Genomic DNA, 20,927 nt, shown 5'->3' with positions numbered 1-20,927 from the left:
GGAGGTTAGTAAACAAAATTAGAGCACATGGAATTGGTGGTAATAATCTGGTACAGATTGAAATAAATTGTATAAAACTGTGGTTGGGCCACAACTAGAATATAGTGTGCAGTTCTGGTACCATATTAAAGGAAGGTAATTGCTCTGGAGAGAGTACAGAGGAGGCTACAAAAACATTGCCAGGGCTAGGAAGGTTAGCTAGGAGGAGAGATTGAATAAATTGAGGTTATTTTCCTTGGAACAAAAAAGGCTGGGGGGGGAGGGGGGGTGCCCTGATGGAGGTGTGCAAAATTGAGGGGAAGAGAGAGAGAGTGGTGCTGGGTGTCTGGAATTCGCTGTCCAAGTTGGGTGGTGGAAGCAGAGACACTAAACTCTGAACATCAAGTGCTGTTAGCTGCAGGGCTACGGGCAGGGTGCAGGAAGGTGGAATTAGAAAGAGTACCTGGGTTTCCTTGGGCTGACATGAACAAGATGGGTTGAATGGCCTCCTTCTGTGCTGTAATTTTTCTACGGTTAACAGACACAAAGTGGAGAGAAGGATTGATTCTCAGGATGATCCAGTACCACATGGTAGAGTGCTGGGTCTCCAGCTGTTCACAATCTATGTCAATGATTTGGAAGTGAAGAATAAATGTAATATTTCCAAATTTGCGGATTAAAAAAACTAGATGGGAATGTAAGTTGTGAGGAGGATGCACAGAGATTTCAAGGGAATTTGAACAGGCTAGAGTGGGCAAGAACATGGCAGAATAAATGTGAAATTATCCATTTTGAGAGAAAAAAAACAAAAAGGCAAACTATTTCTTAAATGATAAGAGGTTGGGAAAAGTTGATGTGCAAAGGCACTTGAGTGTCCTTGTTCGTGTCTGTTACAGACAGGAAAAGGTTTAATACAAACAGCACTAATTTCTCCTCTCACGACTTGTCTGTAAACAGAAAGGTGTTTTTAAATTAATTTCCCCGCTATTTTTAAACCTTGGAGCAAACTCGAGATAGGATGAGTTCAAAGGGTTAGTTTATTTGCAAACAACTGTGTGTGAAAAGAAGGTTCACAATGTCCCCCTCACATTCAAATGGCAAAAGGTAAGAGACAAAGAAAAGAAGGTATTACGCTACTGAGATCTAGAAACTAAATATTGTTTCATGTGGGTTCCAGATTCCAGAATCAAAGTCCAATGAGGTTTTACTTCATGCAGGTCTTTGAGCTCTTAGCTGCTGTTGACTTCCATATGATGAGATAGGCATGCAGAGATGACCGCACAGAATTTCCAGCAGAAACAGACCTCATGGAGGCTATGTATTTCACCTGGTCAGCACTCCTTGCCTGTGAGATGGTAAACAGACTGAGCTATACAGTTCAGCAAGGCAGTATTACTTGCTCCGCAAGCTGTAGGCCCATATTCCATGACTCCCACTGCTCCTCCAGGTCTTTGTCAAAAAATGTATACCCATCATCTCAATTCCAAAGGCTGGGATATGTCTCAGCCATTGAGAAGTGAAAGGCAGGTTATGGGGCCTTTGTCTGATTAGACAATCTATTTCCTTCTGGCCAGCCTGGATTATTAAGTGTAGACAGCCTTTATATATCTCTCTCTAAAATTGGGCTACAAGCCCACAGATGGTCATTAGTATCTCCTCTGAGATAACAGTGTGTGTTTTCCTGAAACTGTCAAGTAGCTTCATTTGTTCAGGGTCACAGACAGATATAGCTTTAACTATTTTAAAGGTCTTTGTTCAGTTTCAAAATCTTTGTATATTTTTATGAAATATATATATATATAATGTGAAGTCTCTCATAAGTTACTAAAAACTAGCATGCCATTTCACCAAGCAATTAGGAAGGCAAATGGTATGTTAGTCTTTGTCACAAGCGGAGTTGAGTACAAGAGTAAAGATGTCTTGTGACAATTGTATAGAACCTTGGTGAGACCTCATCTTGGTTATTGTGTACAGTTTTATTCTCCTTATCCAAAGAAGGATATACTTGCAAAAGAGAGAGTGCAATGGAAGTTCACCAGACTAATCCCTGGGATTGTGGGGTTTTATGAGGAGAAGTTGAGGAAACTTGGCCTAAATTTTGAACTATGAGGGGTGATCTCTTTGAAACTTATAGAATTCTTATAGGGCATGACAGATAAATATAGATGGGGTGTTTCCCCTGGCTGGTGAATCCAAAACAAGGGACACAGTCTCAGAATAAGAGGTAGGTCATTTAAGATGAGGCTGAGGAGGAATCACTTCACTTAGAGGATGGTGAATCTTTGGCATTCTCAATCCCAGGGGGCTGTGGAAGCTTAATCATTGAGCATATTCAAGACAGAAAGGATGGATTTCCAGGTAGTAATGACATCAAGGGATATAGAAGTAGTGGGGAAAAAATGATGAAAAGATGATGATCAGCCATGATCTGTTTGAATGACAGATCAGGCTCAATGGACCTAATGGCCTACTCCTGCTCCTATGTTCCAATTTGGAAGGTGTTGTTCAGGGAGCAGTGCGTCTTGTATATGGTACACACTACTGTCACTGTGCATTAGTGGTGGATAAAGCATTGATCAAATGGGCTACGTGAAATTACACCAGGGTTGTGGCAGTAGTGCACAGCAAAGATTGCAAATATTTATCCTTGTGTCTACAGTTCTTGCATCTCCTTAGTAATTGTTTAAACGTTTGACATATGGTGGCATAAATGGAGGATACAGGCCACCTAAAGAGTAAGAAAGAGAGCTGGAGGAAGAAATATGCAGATGAAATAGGGAATTGAAGAAAGAAAAATCAACATATTTCAACCGCTCTGAAAAGTTGGGCAGGAGCGGCAAATAATGCAGATTAAGGAGTGGAGTTCCTACAATATGTACAAACTCCTTTCTAGCCTAGTATATGAAAAGCACAACCAAGGAAGATTTGCTATTAATCTAGTAATCAGGAATGAACTGAAATAATTATCAAAATAAAAGTAGGGAACCATTTAGACAATAATATATGCTTCAAAATGATCACAGTGAAGGACTTATGATAGTGAAGTTAATAAATTGGAGTAAAACTGGTTTTAAGGTCATGGGACTCCACGGTTGAATAAAGGCATTCAGGAACAATGAGGGTTAGGAAAGGAGCTTACATTATACACTTAGCAGAGGAATGCAGGATAGATGAAAATACGAAGAAGTTAAGAGAGATGTTTTTTAAAAAAAACAATTAGGAAGCCAAAAAAATGTGAAATTAAATTACCAAGGAACATAAAATAGTCGCATCTATTTAAAACAAAAGGAAGGGTGATGGAAATAAAAATATTAAAGAGCTGACAGGATCATGCTACAGGGAACAAGAGATTGGTGGCAGAAATATTAAATAATTTTATTTTGCTATCTATCAGCATGATCAAACAGGTAGACATGATATTGAATGATGCAGTAAGTAATGAGAAGTGCATTGAAAAAATTTTTAAGAGGGTTATATTAAATAAGCTGAACAAAAAGAGGATAAGGCCTCTGGTCTGGATGGATTACATTACGTGTTTTAAGAGTCTAGAAAAAGATAGCAGAGACGTTATTGTTTACATTTAACAACTTGTTTGAAAGAAATGGAGTGCCAGAAGACAAAGATAATTTGTGTAATTCCCACTTTAGAAGGGAGACAACATGTCCTGGGAAAGACAGAGCAGTCAGCTAACGTCAATGGTAGGAAAGATAATGGAATCCCTACTAAAGGAAAGAAGAAAATAAATTAAAAATTTAGTAATAATTAGCATGGATTTCAAAAAGGCAAATCTTGCTTTTCCGACCTTATTAATTTTTTTGAGGAGATAATTGGGAGAGTTGACATTGGTACATAAGAACATAAGAAATAGGAGCAGGAGTAGGCCATCTAGCCCTTCGAGCCTGCCCCGCCATTCAATAAGATCATGGCTGATCTGTCGTGGCTCAGTTCCACATTCCTGCCCTTTCCCCATAACCCTTAATCCCCTCTCTTATCAAAAACCCATCAACCCGCGTCTTAAAAATATTTAGCGAGGTAGCTTCCACCACTTCAACAGGCAGAGAATTCCAGAGATTCACCACCCTTTGAGTGAAGAAGTTCTTCTTCAACTCCGTTCTAAACCGCGCCCCCCCCCCCCTTTATCTTGAGGCTGTGCCCCCTAGTCCTACTGTCCTTTCTGAGCGGGAAGAGTCTCTCCACGTCTATCCTATCCATCCCATTCATCATCTTATGTGTCTCAATGAGATCTCCCCTCATTCTTCTAACCTCTAACGAGTACAAGCCTAGTTTCTTCAGCCTCTCCTCATAGCTCAACCCCCTCAACTCCGGCATCAGCCTAGTAAACCTCCTCTGCACTCCCTCCAAGGCCAAAATATCCTTGCGTAAGTACGGCACCCAAAACTGCACACAGTACTCGAGCTGCGGCCTCACCACTGCCCTATATAGCCGCAGCAAGACCTCCCTACTTTTATATTCAATCCCCCTCGCTATGAAGGCCAGCATCCCATTCGCCTTCCTGACCACCTGCTGCACCTGCAAGCTGGGTTTTTGCGACTCATGCACAAGGACCCCAAGGTCCCTCTGCACCGTCGCCTGCTGCAGTTTTTCTCCACGTAAGTAATAATCCTTCCTACCATTAGTCCTACCAAAGTGGACCACCTCGCACTTGCCAACATTAAATTCCATTTGCCAGTTCCTGGCCCATTCGCCCAGCCTATCTAGATCCTTCTGCAGACTCTCCACACCCTCCGCGCAATTTGCCGTTCCACCAATCTTGGTGTCATCAGCAAATTTCGACACCATACACTCAGTTCCCTCCTCCAGATGATCTATATAAATGGTAAATAGCTGAGGCCCCAGCACCGACCCCTGGGGCACTCCACTAGTCACCAACCGCCAATCCGAATAGCACCCATTGACCCCCACTCTCTGCCTCCTATTTGACAACCAATCCTCTATCCACGCTAACGCCCTACCCCCAACTCCATGTCCCCTAACCTTCTGCAATAACCTCTTGTGAGGTACCTTGTCAAACGCCTTCTGAAAATCAAGAAAGACCACATCCACCGGCTCTCCTCTATCCACCGCCCTAGACACATCCTCATAGAACTCCAGTAAATTTGTCAGACATGACTTCCCCTTAATGAAACCGTGCTGCATCTGCTCTATCAAGCAATTCCCCTCAAGATGCCTCGCTATTTCCTCCTTGATGACGGATTCTAACATTTTACCTACAACAGACGTTAAACTAACCGGCCTATAATTCCCTGCCTTTTGCCTGCCACCCTTCTTAAACAACGGCGTAACATTATCCGCTTTCCAATCTTCCGGCACTTCCCCGGAATCCAGCGACGTCTGGAAAATAACCACCAAGGCATCTACTATCACCTCCGCCATTTCTTTCAGAACCCTCAGATGCATTCCATCCGGTCCTGGGGACTTGTCCACAATCAGCCCCTCCAGTCTGTCGAGCACCACCCCTCTAGTAACAATAATGTCATTGAGACCCTCCAGTCCTACCACCTTTCCACCTCTAACATCCGGCAAATTATTCACGTCCTCCTCCGTGAAGACCGAAACAAAGAAGTTATTCAAGACCTCAGCCATTTCCCCATCCCCTACCACTAAGTCCCCCTTCTCATCCTCTAAGGGTCCAACGTTCACCCTGGTCAGCCTCTTCCTTTTTATATATTTATAAAAACTCTTGCTATCCTTTTTTATATTAAGCGCTAGCCCAGCTTCATAGTTTCTCCTACCCTTCTTTATCAACTTCTTTGTCAATCTTTGTTGACATTTAAACCTCTCCCAATCCTCTTCTCGCCCACTACTCTTAGCTACTCTAAACGCCTCCGCTTTTAATTTAACACTTTCCTTCACCTCCTTCGTTATCCACGGCTTATTACCTCTCCTCCTACGGTCCTTTTTGACCATCGGAATAAATTTCTGCTGAGCACCAAGAAAGATCTCCTTAAAGATCCTCCACTGCTCCTCAGCAGACCTACCTTCCAATGCGCTCCCCCAGTCCACATTCGCCAATTCTTCTCTCATCCTACCGTACTCCCCTCTGTTCAAACAAAGGACGCGTGTCCGGGAACCCACTTTGTCCTCCTCCATCTGCACCAGAAACTCCACCATACAATGATCACTCTCCCCAAGAGGATCCTTCACCGCAAGGTCCCTAATTCTACCCGCCTCATTACATAACACCAGATCCAAGATAGCTCGCTCCCTCGTCGGCTCCAACACACACTGTTCAAGGAAATTATCCCGGCAGCATTCCAAGAACACCTCCTCGAGCCCACCGCGTCCAACATGGGTCGACCAATCAATATGTAGATTGAAATCCCCTATAATTACGGCCGTCCCATTCCTGCACGCCGCACTTATTTGCACGTTAACAGCCCGCCCCACCTCCAGATCATTATTCGGGGGCCTACAGACGACACCCACCAGCGTCTTCCTTCCTTTGCTGTTCCTAATCTCCACCCACAACGATTCCACTTTCTGCTCCTTGGCTCCAATATCATCCCTTGCTACCACCCTGATGCTATCCTTAATCAGCAGAGCTACGCACCCCCCCTTTTCCTCCCGCCTATCCTTCCTAAACACTTGATACCCCTGTACATTCAGCTCCCAGTCCCCGTCACCTTGCAGCCACGTCTCTGTAATGGCCACCAGATCATATCCATTTGTGCTGATCTGCGCCACCAGCTCATCCACTTTATTCTGAATGCTTCGTGCATTCAGATAAAGTGCCTTCATCCCAGCCTTCACCTGGACCCTATTTGCCGGAACGTCACCAACCATACTCACGCCCCCTACTCCCTTTATTATTGGGACATCCTCAGCCTCTACCCTTACCTGTACACTCTCCTTAACTTTAGGCCTCGTAATGTCACCTACCCTCGCGCACCCCCCTCCCCCCCAATTAGTTTAAAGCCCTGTCTACAGTCCTCTTTACACGATTTGCCAGGACTCTGGTCCCAGCACGGTTCAGACCAACCCCATCCCGCCCGAACAGGTCCCACCTACCCCAATACTGATGCCAATGCCCCATAAATTCAAACCCATTCCTCCCACACCAATCCCTGAGCCACTCATTCATTTCCTTAATCCTATCAACCCTACGCCCGTCTGCACTTGGTTCAGGCAGTAGCCCAGAGATAACCACCTTGTCGGTTCTACTTTTTAACTCCGTTCCCAGCTTTTCATACTCCCTCCCCAGATCCTCAGTTCGCATTCTGCCTATGTCATTGGCACCCACATGTACCACAACGACCGGATTCTCACCCTCCCACTCCAGGTTCCTCTGCAGCCTAGATGCGACATCCTGGACCCGAGCACCAGGCAGACAACACACCCTTCTGTGCACTTTGTTATTGTGACAAAGGACAGTGTCAATACCCTTCACCCCACTATCCCCAATCACTACTACGTTCCTTTTCACCTTCTCTTTGCCTATGTCCTGCTGCATCACTGTATCGTGTGCAGTTTGCTGACCGACCTCACCTCCTCCCTCGTCCTCATCCACACTGGAAGCAAGAACCTCAAACCTGTTATGCAGATTGAGAGGCTGAGGCCTCCACTCCCCACCCCCCTTCCTCCGCTCCCCACCCCCCTTCCTCCGCTCCCCACCCCCCTTCCTCCGCTCCGCAGCCCCCTCTTGTTCCTGACCCTTAGAGTTAGCCAGTCCAGGGGGGGTGGATGTCTCTTGCACCCCATTGACAATGGCATCCTCTCTCCCCCTGATGAGCCTCAGTGTCTGTAGCTCAGAGGCCAGCTCATCTACTCTGAGCTGGAGCTCCTCCAGCAACCTGCACTTACTGCAGACATGGTCACCGGGGAGGACCCTGGGGTCCGCCAGTCCCCACATCATACAGAAACAACACATCACATGCCCCTCCATTATTCTCTGTAGTAATATTGAAAATTTCCACGCGAACTTACCTGGCCCTTTTTCTCCCCAGCCCTTTTGATCTTAAGCCCTAGTAGCTCACTCTGCTTCCCACTCACTCCGCTACCTGCTCCGACGCTGCCCGCTGTCTACACCAGGCCTCCTTTTAAACCTGGCGCTGTTTTAAAGCCTGCTGCCCCACAACTCCTTCTAACCACTCCCTTAGAATTCTTAAAGCGGTAAATACAAAAAGCCCGCAAAAATGCTTTTAAATGCTTTAAACAGTTCTACAAGGTAAAAGTGCTTTAAACTTATTTAAACAGGTTTTTAACAGGTAATTTCTTATCTGTCTCTCTGCTCCTTCACTCATCTGCTCCAGGTAATGCAGAAGATTAATTTATTTGGATTTTCAGAAGTTCTTGTATAAGGTGTCCCATTATAAACTAATGAATAAAGTCAGAGAATGTGGGGTCAGAAAACAAGGAGGAGAATGGAAGCTAGTTGGCTTCAAATAAGGCAGGGAATGAAATGTAGTTACTCAGAGTGGCAGAAGATGGGAAGTGCTGACACCCTTTTGTTCACAGTTTGTTTTCATAATTTGGACTTTGAAATCAAAAACACAATTGCCAAATGGATGCATGACACCAAATTTGGGGCAGGGATGATAATCAACAGTGGGAAGGACTGCAACAAATTGCAGGAGGACATTAGTAGACTTGCGAAATGAGCAGAAAATTAAGAAATGAAGTTTAATACAGATAAATGAGATAATACATTTTGATAGGAAGTATAGATATGTCATTTATTACTTGCCAGGTGTAAACCCAGGTGGAATAAAGGAATGAGAGGATCACGGAATACAAATACGCCAATCACTAAAAGTTGTGTCACAGGCTATAAAGCAGATGAAACAATAGGATTTGTTTCTAAGGAGTGTAACACAAAAATAGAGAGATTATGTTAAACTTGTATCAGACCTTAGTTAGATTGTACATAGAGTAATATGTGCTGTTCTGGTTGGTATATTACAGAAAGGATATAGAAAATTTTAAACCCTGACAAGAATCTGATAGGATGAGTTGCAATTTAGAAAAGGACCTACATACCTCAATGCCTGAGGTCCCCAACTTGTCCCTGGAACTTCTATGCAATCCTGTGGGAAGCCACATTTCTCTTCAGCAACATTTAGCTGGTATCATAGGAATTAGGAGCAGAAGTAGGCAAATTCAACCCTTTGCGCCTGCTCCACCATTCAGTTAGAGGCAGGCTGATCTCAAATCCACCACCCCCCCGTATCCCATATCCCCTTATCCGTTTTTATTGGAAATATATCTAATAAAGGGCAGAGACTCAAACCAGGGTTTCCACATCCCTGGCCTGGCAGAACATTGATGGACAGATAAATTATGACAGGTATGGGGCTCACTTTGGCACCCAGGAATTAATTCACAAAGAAGCGGTGGTACAGGGAGGAGGGTGTGGGGTTGGGAAGGGAAGTAAAAGCATATTTGTAACATTTCATTACCCTGCCCGTACAACTTACAAGTCTCTTGGGGAAGGCAAGTATTTGATGCCCCGAATGCCGTGGACCCGTACCTGGAGTATTTAAATTAAGAAATTGCCTTCTGCTCCAGTGAACTTTGACGGGGTCAGTAACAGAGATCCCAGATGAATATATGATGGAATTTATCCTTAGATAAAGTGACTATGGATATTCAGTTCCACTGTCTTTTTGAACAGCCTGGTTTCTGTGTGAGTTTAACGTTGCTGTTTATCACCTTACCAATCTTTCTCCTTGTGCACATTACGTTATCTATAAATAAACATGTACTTTTAAATTGTATGCAGTGATTCAACAGTATGTTATTTTCACTTTGGAAGGTGACAGGAGGAAGTGATGAATATCCCATTATGAAGGAAGCAATTACCACATTTCTGGGTTAATTGCCAGATATGGATTGTACTAATAGATACACAGCAGAGTATATAGGTGTAGGTTTCAGCTTTCAAGAGATTCGGTCTGCTTACTGAAACTGTTCTCAAAGTATAAACGCAATAAATGACGTTTGAGTTGGGATGACAAGGAAAAGCCCAAATGTAACTTCCTGGTTCCTCAAATGGTGAATTCAGGCTTCTGAAGTTTTCTACTGTTGGAGATTGTATCAGTAACACAGGTGCATGGTGTCAGTCTAAGCAAATCTGACAAGTTTATTTTGCATGAAATCTGCATGCCTGGGCCGACAACACTAAGTCAATATAAAAACAGCTAATGCTGTTGGAGGATGACATCCTTGTACCTTTCCAACTCCCATCATAGCATGGCTAAGCATAACTCAACTAACTTAATTACTGTTTTTTATCAGGACTTGTCAGTAAAACCTAATGCCATTTATTATGTACTATGCTATATGCCCAGCATTGTATAAATATTTTCAAATCCACCCTGTCCTAATATGTTCACTTTTAGATTTATAATTATGGTGCTTGTGTTAATCCTTAGGTTTTGAGTGCATCTTCTGTAACTTTGTTTGTAAAACAAAGATGATGTATGAACGACATCTACAGATCCACCTCATTACCAGGATGTATGAGTGTGACATCTGTCACAAATTTTTGAAAACGTCAGAGCAACTTGTGGAGCACAAAAAATGCCATAACGTATCTACTGGAGGACTCAAGTAAGGAAAGCTGGGATGTAGTCTACCATTCTCAGGATCTGACATTTAGGAAATTATCAGCAGAAATTATTTTTTAACCTTTGGGTGTTGATTCAAGCTAAATTTATACTGGCTTTTAGAAAATTCAATGTTTTAAGAAAAAAATATAGGAATGAGAGGATTGTCCAATTTGTTCAGTACAAAAAAGCAAAATGCAAGAAATCTGAAACAGATAGAAAATATTGAAAATGTTCCATGCCAGACATCATTCTTGATGAATAGCAAAATGTTAGGTTCAGTTTCAGATCCATGACCTTTCATCAGAGTTGGATGCTGACAAAGTATCATAGACCTGAAATAATAACCTAATATATTTTCCTTTATGCACAGATTTTGGTTGCTTTGCCAAAGCTTTTCAGCATTTTCTGTTTTATTTTGTTCTGTACTAAATGCTCCTGTTACTGTTGAAAATAGTTTGTTTCACATAAATCGATCAAAATACTAAAAGCAAGTAGTTTCCTTAAATTGGATTTGTAACTAAAAATCAGAAGTAATTGCAATTTTGTACACGATGAAAGGCCGTTTGTATGTGGTCATGGAAAGCTAACTAACAAAAGGGTATTACAGCTGAATCCAAACTGACTTCACCAATACACACAAACATGCAAGTTTCAGTAGGATTCACTAGATAAAGGAAAAGAGCTGGTGCCAATTTTCTTTCTCATTTTCCAGAGGGTAGTGATAGTACTCATTTCCATTGCTGCAGCAACTATAGCTGGCTAAACTTAGACTAAGGTTTGAAGTGTAGAATCATAGAACGATAGAAACGCTGCAGTGCAGAAGGAGGCAGTTTGGCCCATGAGTCTGCACAGACTCTGCAAAAGAGCATCTTACCCAGGCCCAACTCCCAATCTATCCCCGTTACCCTGTGCATTTACTATGATTAATCATGTTCTACATATGAAGCAAACTTTCTAATAGAGGAATGGATGAATTAAGTGACTTTTGTCATCGAGATATCCTGTCCTCTAGAGAAACTAAGCCCATTTTTTTAAAAATAATTTTTCCATTGCTAGATGTTTTGAACCATACTATCCTGTGTCATGGGTAACTAAATATAGTCCAGCCTTGACTGCCAACTATTACTGAGAATGCATAGCAAATGATAAGCAACAATGGCAGCACTAACAATAACTTTAATTTATATAGTTCCTCTAACTTAGAAAAACATCTTGAGGCACCTCCTAGATGCATAACCAAGCAAAAGTGAACATTAGGCCAGCAAAGGAGATATTAAATGGGGTTACTTAAAACTTGGTCAACCAGATGGGTTTTAAGGAGGGCTTTAACAGAGGAGTGTCACAGGAAAGTTCAGGCAGAGCAATTTGCATTGGTAGCTGAAGGCACAGTAGGACAGAGTAATTGTAAAGTTGAGTTATCGAGGTCAAGAAAGAATGAGGCCTGAAGTGATTTAAAAACAAGGGTTTTAAAATGGGAGAATTTGGGGACTGGGAGCCAATGTAGGTTAGCAAGAATAGTATGATGGATGAGTAAGAATCAATGTGAAGTCAGGGTATTGCAACAAAGATTTGAAGGGGCTGAAGTTTCTGGAAGATGGGGGACCAGCCAAAGGAATAGGCAAGTGTGAGATGATGCAGGCATGAATGTGAACTTCAGTGTCAGATGGGTTGAGGTGCAAGCAGTCCTACTGAAATGAACAGAGTTGAGGCATTAAAAGTAGGATGGCGTGGCCAACTGCATCAAACACTGCAGGGAGGCTGAGGAGGGTTACAGTACAACTCACAGCATGACATTTACTGCTTTGATTAGGACTGGTTTTGTGCTATGCAAGGATACAGATACATGATTAGAAAGATTCAAACCTGGAATTTTGGGCAAGGATTTTGAAATTGACAACAGTGTTACGAACTTTGGAAAAGAAAGGATTGCTGGGAAGATGTAGTTCTTCATTAAACATAAAGGCCACGGTGGGTTTGTTGAGATGTTTTGGAGATGATGATCATTCTGAAAGAAAATGGAACAATATTTGAGGGAAAGGGACCATTTACAATCTCAGCTGGAAAAACACAGGATGGGAAGTTGGATGGTCAGTGAGATGGATCTTAAAGAAACGTAAATAGGAAATAGAATCCTAGTACTTTCCCAATGATGCTTTTGTGTACAAGAATTGTTGAATGGGGGGAGAGGTGAAGAGAATGCTTCAGCTTCAGGAGGAGATGGTTAATGTATTATTAGTGTATTTGGAGTCTAATAGCATCTTGATCATTAGTCTGATAGGATCATTTTTATTGATGCAATGGCAAATGACTCTAATGTCATATGATCCTGATTATTGATGCAATAGGACTCTGATTTTTAATTGAAACAAAAGGCAGCTGATTCTTAATGCAATTGGATCTGTAATTAATGTGGTAAATATGATGCTGATTAATTTTGCAATAAGATCCTGATTGTTGAGGCAATAGGCACCAGACTATTACTGTGAAGAACCCTGATCATGAATGTAGTAATAACCTAATTAGAATTCTATGACTTTAAGATTATGAATATAATGGGAACCTGATTATCAATGTATTAAGACTCTTAAGTATTTATATAAGAGGATTCTCATTGATGCAATAGGATTCCAAATATTATAAAATCGTGATTATCAATGCATTTGTGATTATTGATGCAAGATTATCTTGATTATTGATGAAACAGATTTTCTACATCAAGAACAAACTCCTACTTTTTCATGAGTTATTTTCCCAGCAGCAGCCAGGCCTCAGACAGCAGTCTATTACGCCATGGCAACCAACAAGGATTTATAAGTGCCTTGCAACTGTCAGAAATTAGTCTGAATTCCATGACAGCCATTGCTGCCTTGGAGCTAACAATACCAAAATCTTGTCTTTTGACCCCACTGCAAGCCAAGGCCCATAATTTGAGAAGCCCTGACATAGGTTATTCAGCCTCTTGAGTCTGCTCTGTCATTCAATTAGATCATGGCTGAACTTCTGACTCAGCTACACCTTGCTGCACTATCCCATGTCTTGAACATACTCAATAACTGAGCGTCCACAGACGCCTAGTGCAGAAAATTCCAAACATTTGATTAAATTTATCCTCACCTCAGCCGTAAATGGCCTGTTCTGACAGTGATCCCTAATTCTAAACTCCCCTGACTTGGGAATCATCCTCCTGAAATTTAGCCTCATTTTGGTGAGATCTCATTCCTCTAAACTCAAGCAAGTATAGGCCCGACCTACTCAATCTTTCCACAGAAGACAACCTCTCATCCCAGAAATCGGAACCCCCTCTGAACTACTTCCAATGCAAGGCTGAAGGAAGCCAAAACTATACGCAGTACTCTAGTTGTGATCTCACTAACATTCTGTACAAGTGTAACAAGACTCCCCTGCTTTTATATTCATCCTACTCGCATGCTAACTTTCCGTGATTCACGTATAAGGACACCCAGATCCTCCATAGCATTCTACACTATGCTTTTATATTCTTCCTGCCAAAGTGGGTAATCTCACACTTTCCCACATTATATTCCATCTGCTTAATTTTTGCCCGCTCACTTACCTATCTGTATTTTGCGTGCTGTTAATGTCAGTAATCACAATTCCATGGAGGCTATCAGATCAAGTCCATTCGTTTCTTTGCTGTTAATTTATCGGTTCTGTCGAGAATATTTCAGGCATTCAAATATTGTGCCTTTAGATTTTTCTTTACTTTTGATATTCCTGCCTTACTCTGCATTTTTATCAAATCGCTGAGGTGAGCAATATGAGCTTGAGAGGGAATGATTGGAATGAGAAAGAAAAACAGAGAGAGGCAGCTGAATGTATGGTCTCAATTTTGGATTGGAAGCTATATAATATTTTTTCCTGAGGATAGGTGTATCTTGGATAGGTGCATCATAGTGGTGATGTTTAGTCTGGAGCTTTTGATAGTGATAGAAGCTCCAACTTTCTTTCCATTACATTGCTAACCAGGAATTTCTTTCACACTTTCTGCTTTCGATTGGCATATGTTGGAAGCATTTGCAAGTTGATAGTCAACTTTTTTTGGCTGCGTTATGAACCCTCCTTCCTTGGCCATCATGTCCTAGGTTGGGACTTGGAATGCAGAGCTTCTGGCTCAGAAGCAGGAATGCTACCCATTGCACCACAAGACTTCCATGTAGCGAAGGTTATAGAAGGGCAAATAGTTAAGTAGATCAACAACTGTAGAAATATTATGAATGGAAGGCCAAAGGATTTTGGTAACTTGAAAGCACATTTTTTACTTTGAATTTAAGAATTGCCCCTTGGGGCTGTACAAGGAGGGCATCTTCAGAATCTTACTCAGCAAGGAGCCAGCATCTTCAGGGGAGATGAAGCAAAGAGAGAAAACTGGAAAAGAGGTAAAAAGCAAAACAAATAAAACAGTAAATGTTTTAACTTCTCCTTTCTCATCCCTTCCCCAATTGCAAACGGAATATTACAAGTTGGGTTTATATGCAATTCACAGCAAGCGGTTGAAATCAATATATAATTGATTTTCTGAAATAATTTGATTTTGGTTAAAAGAATGTGCATTGAAAAATAACCACTATGAAATACAATAAAAGTGCTGTTTTTGGTTCAGCTAGCCACAGCGTGGAGTGACTGAGTAATCTATATTAAACAACTCACCTGATGAAGGAACAGTAGTCTGTAAGCTCATGATTCCAAATAGATCTATTGGACTGGTTTAGTGAAACTTCTTACTGTGCCCACCCCAGTACAACGCCGGCATCACCACATCATATATTAAACAAATCTCAACTTCTATCCCACCCTGGCTCTATTGAGTAAGGTGATCACAGTCTAGGTGTTTAAATTATCCTCTATACTCCTTGGTTTAGAGGGGGAAATTAGCCAGAATCTCCCTTGTTGGTCTTCATTTAATATCCTTTACTAAATATGGGTATATGTGGATTACGTCGAGTAGAATCAGACTACTGTGATGTGTCTAACAGTTAGCAAAATTCACTGTCGGCATTCACGTATGGTTGATGATCAGGCAGCATTTGTGGAGAAAGAAACAGAGTTAACATTTCAGCTCAGTGATATTTCATCAGTTTTAATTCCTTTTCCTCAGATGCTGCCTAACCTGAGGAGTATTTCCAGCATTTTCTGTTTTTATTTCAGATTTCCAGCATTCTCAGTATTTTGCTTTTATATAATAGTCATTTGAACCAATATGGAGTCAACAACACCTGGGAAGAAGGAATAAATGAGAGAGAATTTTTTTTTAAATGTATGAAAATATTCCTGTAAATTCAGTATTTTAGAAACAATGAGGCAGGATCATTCAACGTTTGATGGCAAGTTCTGCTTAAGCTTAGTGTGTTCGCTTCTGAAGTCTGTTCAATTGAATTGAATCTGCCCCTCTTCTCTCTATTTCAGTTGAATAGTTGATTATTTCTGCCACAAGCTGATAAATGAATCACTTGTGCTCATTAAGCTGAAGATTCCTGGAGATTAAAATGTTTTTCTAATCTTAATATCCATGTGTCAACACACACCTTGCCCATTACATGTTTGGCTTGTAGTTATGAAAAATCAGTTTCTCATTTTACTTCTGAACATTGAGTTAACATTGAAACTTCTGACGAGCAACTTCATAAAGTTTCTCATTTTTTAAACTTCATAAAAGAATCACAGAATTGTTACAATACAGAAAGGGCCCATTCAGCCCACCAAGTCTGCACTGGAACTCTGAAAGGACATTGCATCTATTTTCACTCCCCTGCCACATCCCTGTAATCTTGCACATCCTTTTCGGACAGTAATCCAATTTCCTTTTAAATATCTCAGAACCTGCCTCCACCACCCTCTCAGGAAGTTCATTCCAGACTCCAATCACCCTCTGAGTGAAACAAAAATTCTTCTTCCCTTTTATTTTTTTTGCCAATTATTTTGAATCTGTGCCCTCTAGTTCATGATGTTCCCATGAGTAGGAAAAGTTTCTCATTATTTACTCTGTCCATACCCCACAGGATCTTGAATACCTCTATCAAGTCTCCTCTCTGCCGCCTTTTCTCCAAGGAAAACAGTTCCAACCCCTCCAAATTGTCCTCATAGCTACAGACCTTAGAATCATTATAATGAATCTCCTCTGTAGTCTCTCAAATTACTTAACATCCTTCCTCAAGTATGGCATCCAGAACTGGATGATGATGTCTAATTAATATCTTAAACACAAAAATATTTTCACGTTTCTATTAAATCTCTCAACTTGCCGTATGGGCCCAGATTTTGTCACGTCCCAACATTATTGCATTTTCTGTCGCACCTGTCTGTTTTTTGTCCAGCTCGCCTCACCCTGCCTGCTGCATCCTTACAGTTTTCCTGACATGCTCTCTTGCCAGTCCCTTTGGTGTCTGCATCTTGAGCTTTGCCACACATTTTCAATACCTGCCTGCACCAGCTATCTTTTGTGCTGGATGTCCTTGACAAGGCTAGTTTTATGCAACTGTCTTTCCCTCTACCCACCTCCAAAATTAATAAGTCCTTGTTCTCCTTATTCATTTCTCTAAATATTTATTTGAACAGATACTTTGAACCATGAAGTTGCAATTTCTATAAAGTGATGTGATATAAATCGGATGCACAACTTTGACTTGATGGTTTACTGTGGCATTGGTGAGTTGTAAAGACTTTTTTTAGTAAACCACTAAGCCTCGTTGTATATCCTTTATTTACATAAATTTCTATATGAAATGTAAAAATCACATAGAATCCAAGTTTGTGATTATACCAAATTAATTAATCATTACAGTGCTGAATTATACACAATTTATGCTTGAATAGGGCTTCTTACACAGCAGAATTTCCTATGGCACTTCACTGAGGGACGAATCTCTCACAGGCAGGAGGTAACCAAAGTTATGGATATATGATTAGTTTTTGAGAAGCTTTTGAAGGTGAAGAGAAATATGGCAACAGAAATAATGAGCTTTAGGAAAGGAATGAGAGAATATTGGACCATGATGCTTGAGCAATTTATCAGCATTGATGACAAGACATCCAGAATCAGAAGATATAAGTTGAGAAGTTGGGTGGGAAGAGTTACAGAGAGTGGAGCAAGAACATAGAGGCCCTTTTAAATTAGGACAATATTTTTTTAAATCATTATAAATCACTTCAAGAAATTGTAATTTTTGACATAAATAATTGACTTGGATATTAGAATACAGTGTAAAATTTCAAAACTTGGAGGTGTGACAAACATGGTAATACCAATTGACATGGTATAGAATGGACAAACAAGTGGCAGATGGAATTTAATAAGAGAAATGTGGGGTGATGCATTTTAGCAGACGGGGTGAAGTAATATAAATTTAATGTCCATGATTCTAAAAAATGCTGGGTCGAGGGACCTTGGAGGTTCATGTATGTAAATCTTTGAAAGTGGCAGAACATATTGAGAGAGAAGTTAGCAAATAGGTCTACAAAGCAATGGCAAGGACTCTGGGTTCAATGATTACCTGTGCCCTCATGACTCTGACTAATTAATAAAAATAGTAAGAAATTAAATAACATCTGAAATGCATCATCTGGACCTCTTCTCACCATTGTTTTTGATTAGAGGTGCACATACTTGAGGTAGTACGCTGCCTATGGATGTATCTCGTATTTATAGGAACATAAGCTTAATTCCCAGTAAGTTGGTGGCTACACTGCATGTTTCAGTCAGCTGGAGGAATGGATGTTATCAACCTCTGCTAATAAGAGTCTCTATCTTTAATACTGAAATGTGCCTTATTGGAAGATGCTTTTTTTCTACCCTCTAGACTAAAACATAGTTTGAAATTTTGCTACTGATTTGATGTTGAAACTAATTCAGTAGTGTTTAATTGAATGTAACATCTCATACTTTTGAGGTGCTTGATACATCTCAAATAATCATATTGCAGTATCATAGCTACTAGAACAGTCTATTGACTAGTAAGATAAAATCTCAGTTTTAAATTACATCTTTGCCTTTAATTTTATCACAGGTGCCCATTCTGCATTTATGCCACAAACCGTCCTTCAGCCATGGAATGCCATTTAAGGACACACTACAAAATGGAATTCAAGTGTCGAATCTGTCAAGTGGTGAAAGTGAATCAACTGGAGCTAGAGATGCACATTCGTGAACATCGCCTTGGCAACCACTACAAGTGCGATCAATGTGGTTATCTCTCCAAGACAGCCAATAAACTGATAGAACATGTTCGTGTGCACACAGGGGAGCGTCCTTTCCATTGTGATCAGTGCAGTTACAGCTGCAAGCGCAAAGACAATCTAAATCTACACAAAAAGCTGAAGCACTCTCCTCGACAGACTATGTGCTGTGATGAATGCTTCTTCACAACCACGCATCCATTTGTCTTCAGCCGCCATGTGAAGAAACATCAGAATGGTGAATATCTGGAAGAGGAGAAGAAAGGGAGAATGCAACCTGTAACTTTGAAAGAAAGCAACTTAAACAGCAAACATCCCAGAAACCTCCTTTCACCACTTTCAGTTATGTCAGCATCGCAGGCTTTGCAGACTGTTGCACTGTCAGTGACTGGCAACAATGGAATTTCAACCGGATCAGCACTAGGTTTATTTGGCTTGAATGGTATTTCTGCACACCTAGGTAAATACAGGAACTGTGACCTCACACATCTTATTCCACTGACTACACTTTTTCCACAAAATAAATGTGAAGCTACATTCCTTTCGTCTCAGCAGCAAACGGCACCTGCAGATACTGTTTCCCCCAAACACTCATTCTTAGCCTACCTTGGCCTAACTGAACAGGCAAACACAGTTTATGTTTCAACCACGGATTGAATAGTGGTTATTGCTGCAATATGAGAATTTTTTTTTAGAAATGTTTATTATTGTAGAACAGTAGAATGTGTAGAAGTGGCTGTAAATGCTTCTTGTATTCATATAAGTGCTGCTTGAATTATATATAAAGTACTTAAATGTCCATAATTGTATGGAAACCCAAGTATTGGAAAGAGGTAGTTGAACTCTGGGCTGCAAAATTGCCCAGGCTAAAAAAAAACCATGTGATGAGGCAGAATTTTGCACAATGCTTAGTCTTGCACATTTTTGTGTTACTTAAAGTAGTATCATTTTTCTACCTAGTGTTACTGATTTCAGAGCAGCGGTATGTTGACTAAAGCTGATCAACATGGTAGTGATCAGTCACATTTATTTCAGCACCACCATTAGCACTTTGAAAGATGCATGACATTGCTGACTTTTGTTTTCAGCATTTATCATCTCCAAGCTTTAGGCTGGCACATTGATGTTTTTGCATTTAATGCAGTATAAATGACCTCTGCACTATAGTTGGAGTTCATCTTCAGCCACACAATTGTGTTCCAGTGTTTTGTTTTTTTGAAAATGCAGCATTGTTTTCAGTATTTTGAGCTTTTTGTAGATGCTGTGCGTGCGCGTGTGCATTAATATATATAATAATATATATTTATATATATTATTGTGTTTATATATATTATCATATATATTTATATTTTGCTTGGATTATGCTTTGCTGCATTTAAAAGAAAAACTATTAAAAGGCTGTTTGTGACAGTGATTGGCACTTAAAGTTTTTGCTCTCTTTCATGTTCAGTTGCATTACCGATGCCTAGTGTAACCTGCAATATATTCAAAATAAATCTGCATTATTTTGGTTTCCTAGTTCTTTATCTATTCTTAGTTTTATTCATCCCAAGGTAACACTTGTACGCTTATATTTTCAACAAATGTTTTTATTTCATTTCTTCTGTTCACAAACTTAATTAATTGAACTGGAGCTAGTGCATTGAATCCAGTCCATTTCACAGCAAAGGTAATTCTATAATGGTGAGACTGATTGCTTTCTACATTTAACATGTACAAAAGACGTCATTCTTGCATCAAAATAGTGTCCAAGACTTTTACAAAAAACAACTTCTAACCATCATCATTTTATTGTGTGTTTGTTTTTAGTTTCTATTTTTATATCTCTTCAAAGTCAGTTTTGTCATTTACAAACAAGTTATGCTATCTAATACTTTTGCTACATAATTCTGAGTCCTGCATTGTGTATTGAAAATACTGGGAATCAGAAGCCGTGGTTCATCCCAGAGAAACAATATCTAATGTAAAAATGCTGTTGCATTCCAAATAGAAACGCTTTGTCAGAAGGCAAAAACAAATTTTAAACTGCTTTCTACTTCAATCAGTAGTATCACACAAAGCAGCCAGATCTAAACATAAAACTAGTTTTGTTTTTAAACTCTTGTACTTTGATCTATTCAGATTTGGTTGCTCCCACTACCATTTATAAACTATAATTCAGATGATTGCGTTGACTATGCCACCAAACTG

The 20,927-nt window shown here is 40.5% G+C and overlaps 1 protein-coding gene across 6 annotated transcripts in view; it reads left to right on the top strand.

The window, feature by feature from the left end:
* Positions 1 to 20,255, top strand: part of znf827 (zinc finger protein 827) — a 138,364-nt gene extending 118,109 nt beyond the window's left edge. For 3 of the 6 annotated variants that reach the window (XM_080193213.1, XM_080193220.1, XM_080193205.1), the window contains 2 exons: positions 10,371 to 10,548; positions 18,569 to 20,255. In XM_080193213.1, coding sequence (XP_080049339.1) covers positions 10,371 to 10,548; positions 18,569 to 19,394 — 1,004 coding nt within the window. In that variant the 3' untranslated portion in view covers positions 19,395 to 20,255. Of the gene's footprint in view, positions 1 to 10,370; positions 10,549 to 14,839; positions 14,945 to 17,120; positions 17,214 to 18,568 lie in introns of those variants that run through there. The other 3 variants (XR_013887062.1, XM_080193227.1, XM_080193235.1) reach the window with 3 other exon arrangements.
* The last annotated feature ends 672 nt before the right edge of the window (positions 20,256 to 20,927 follow it).

This window comes from Carcharhinus amblyrhynchos, chromosome 1, assembly GCF_965287045.1.
Source record: "Carcharhinus amblyrhynchos chromosome 1, sCarAmb.v2.hapA, whole genome shotgun sequence".
In the NCBI taxonomy this organism is placed as follows: Eukaryota; Metazoa; Chordata; class Chondrichthyes; order Carcharhiniformes; family Carcharhinidae; genus Carcharhinus; species Carcharhinus amblyrhynchos.
The sequence above is the reverse complement of the archived record's forward strand: the minus strand, read 5'-3'. Positions and strand labels throughout refer to the sequence as shown.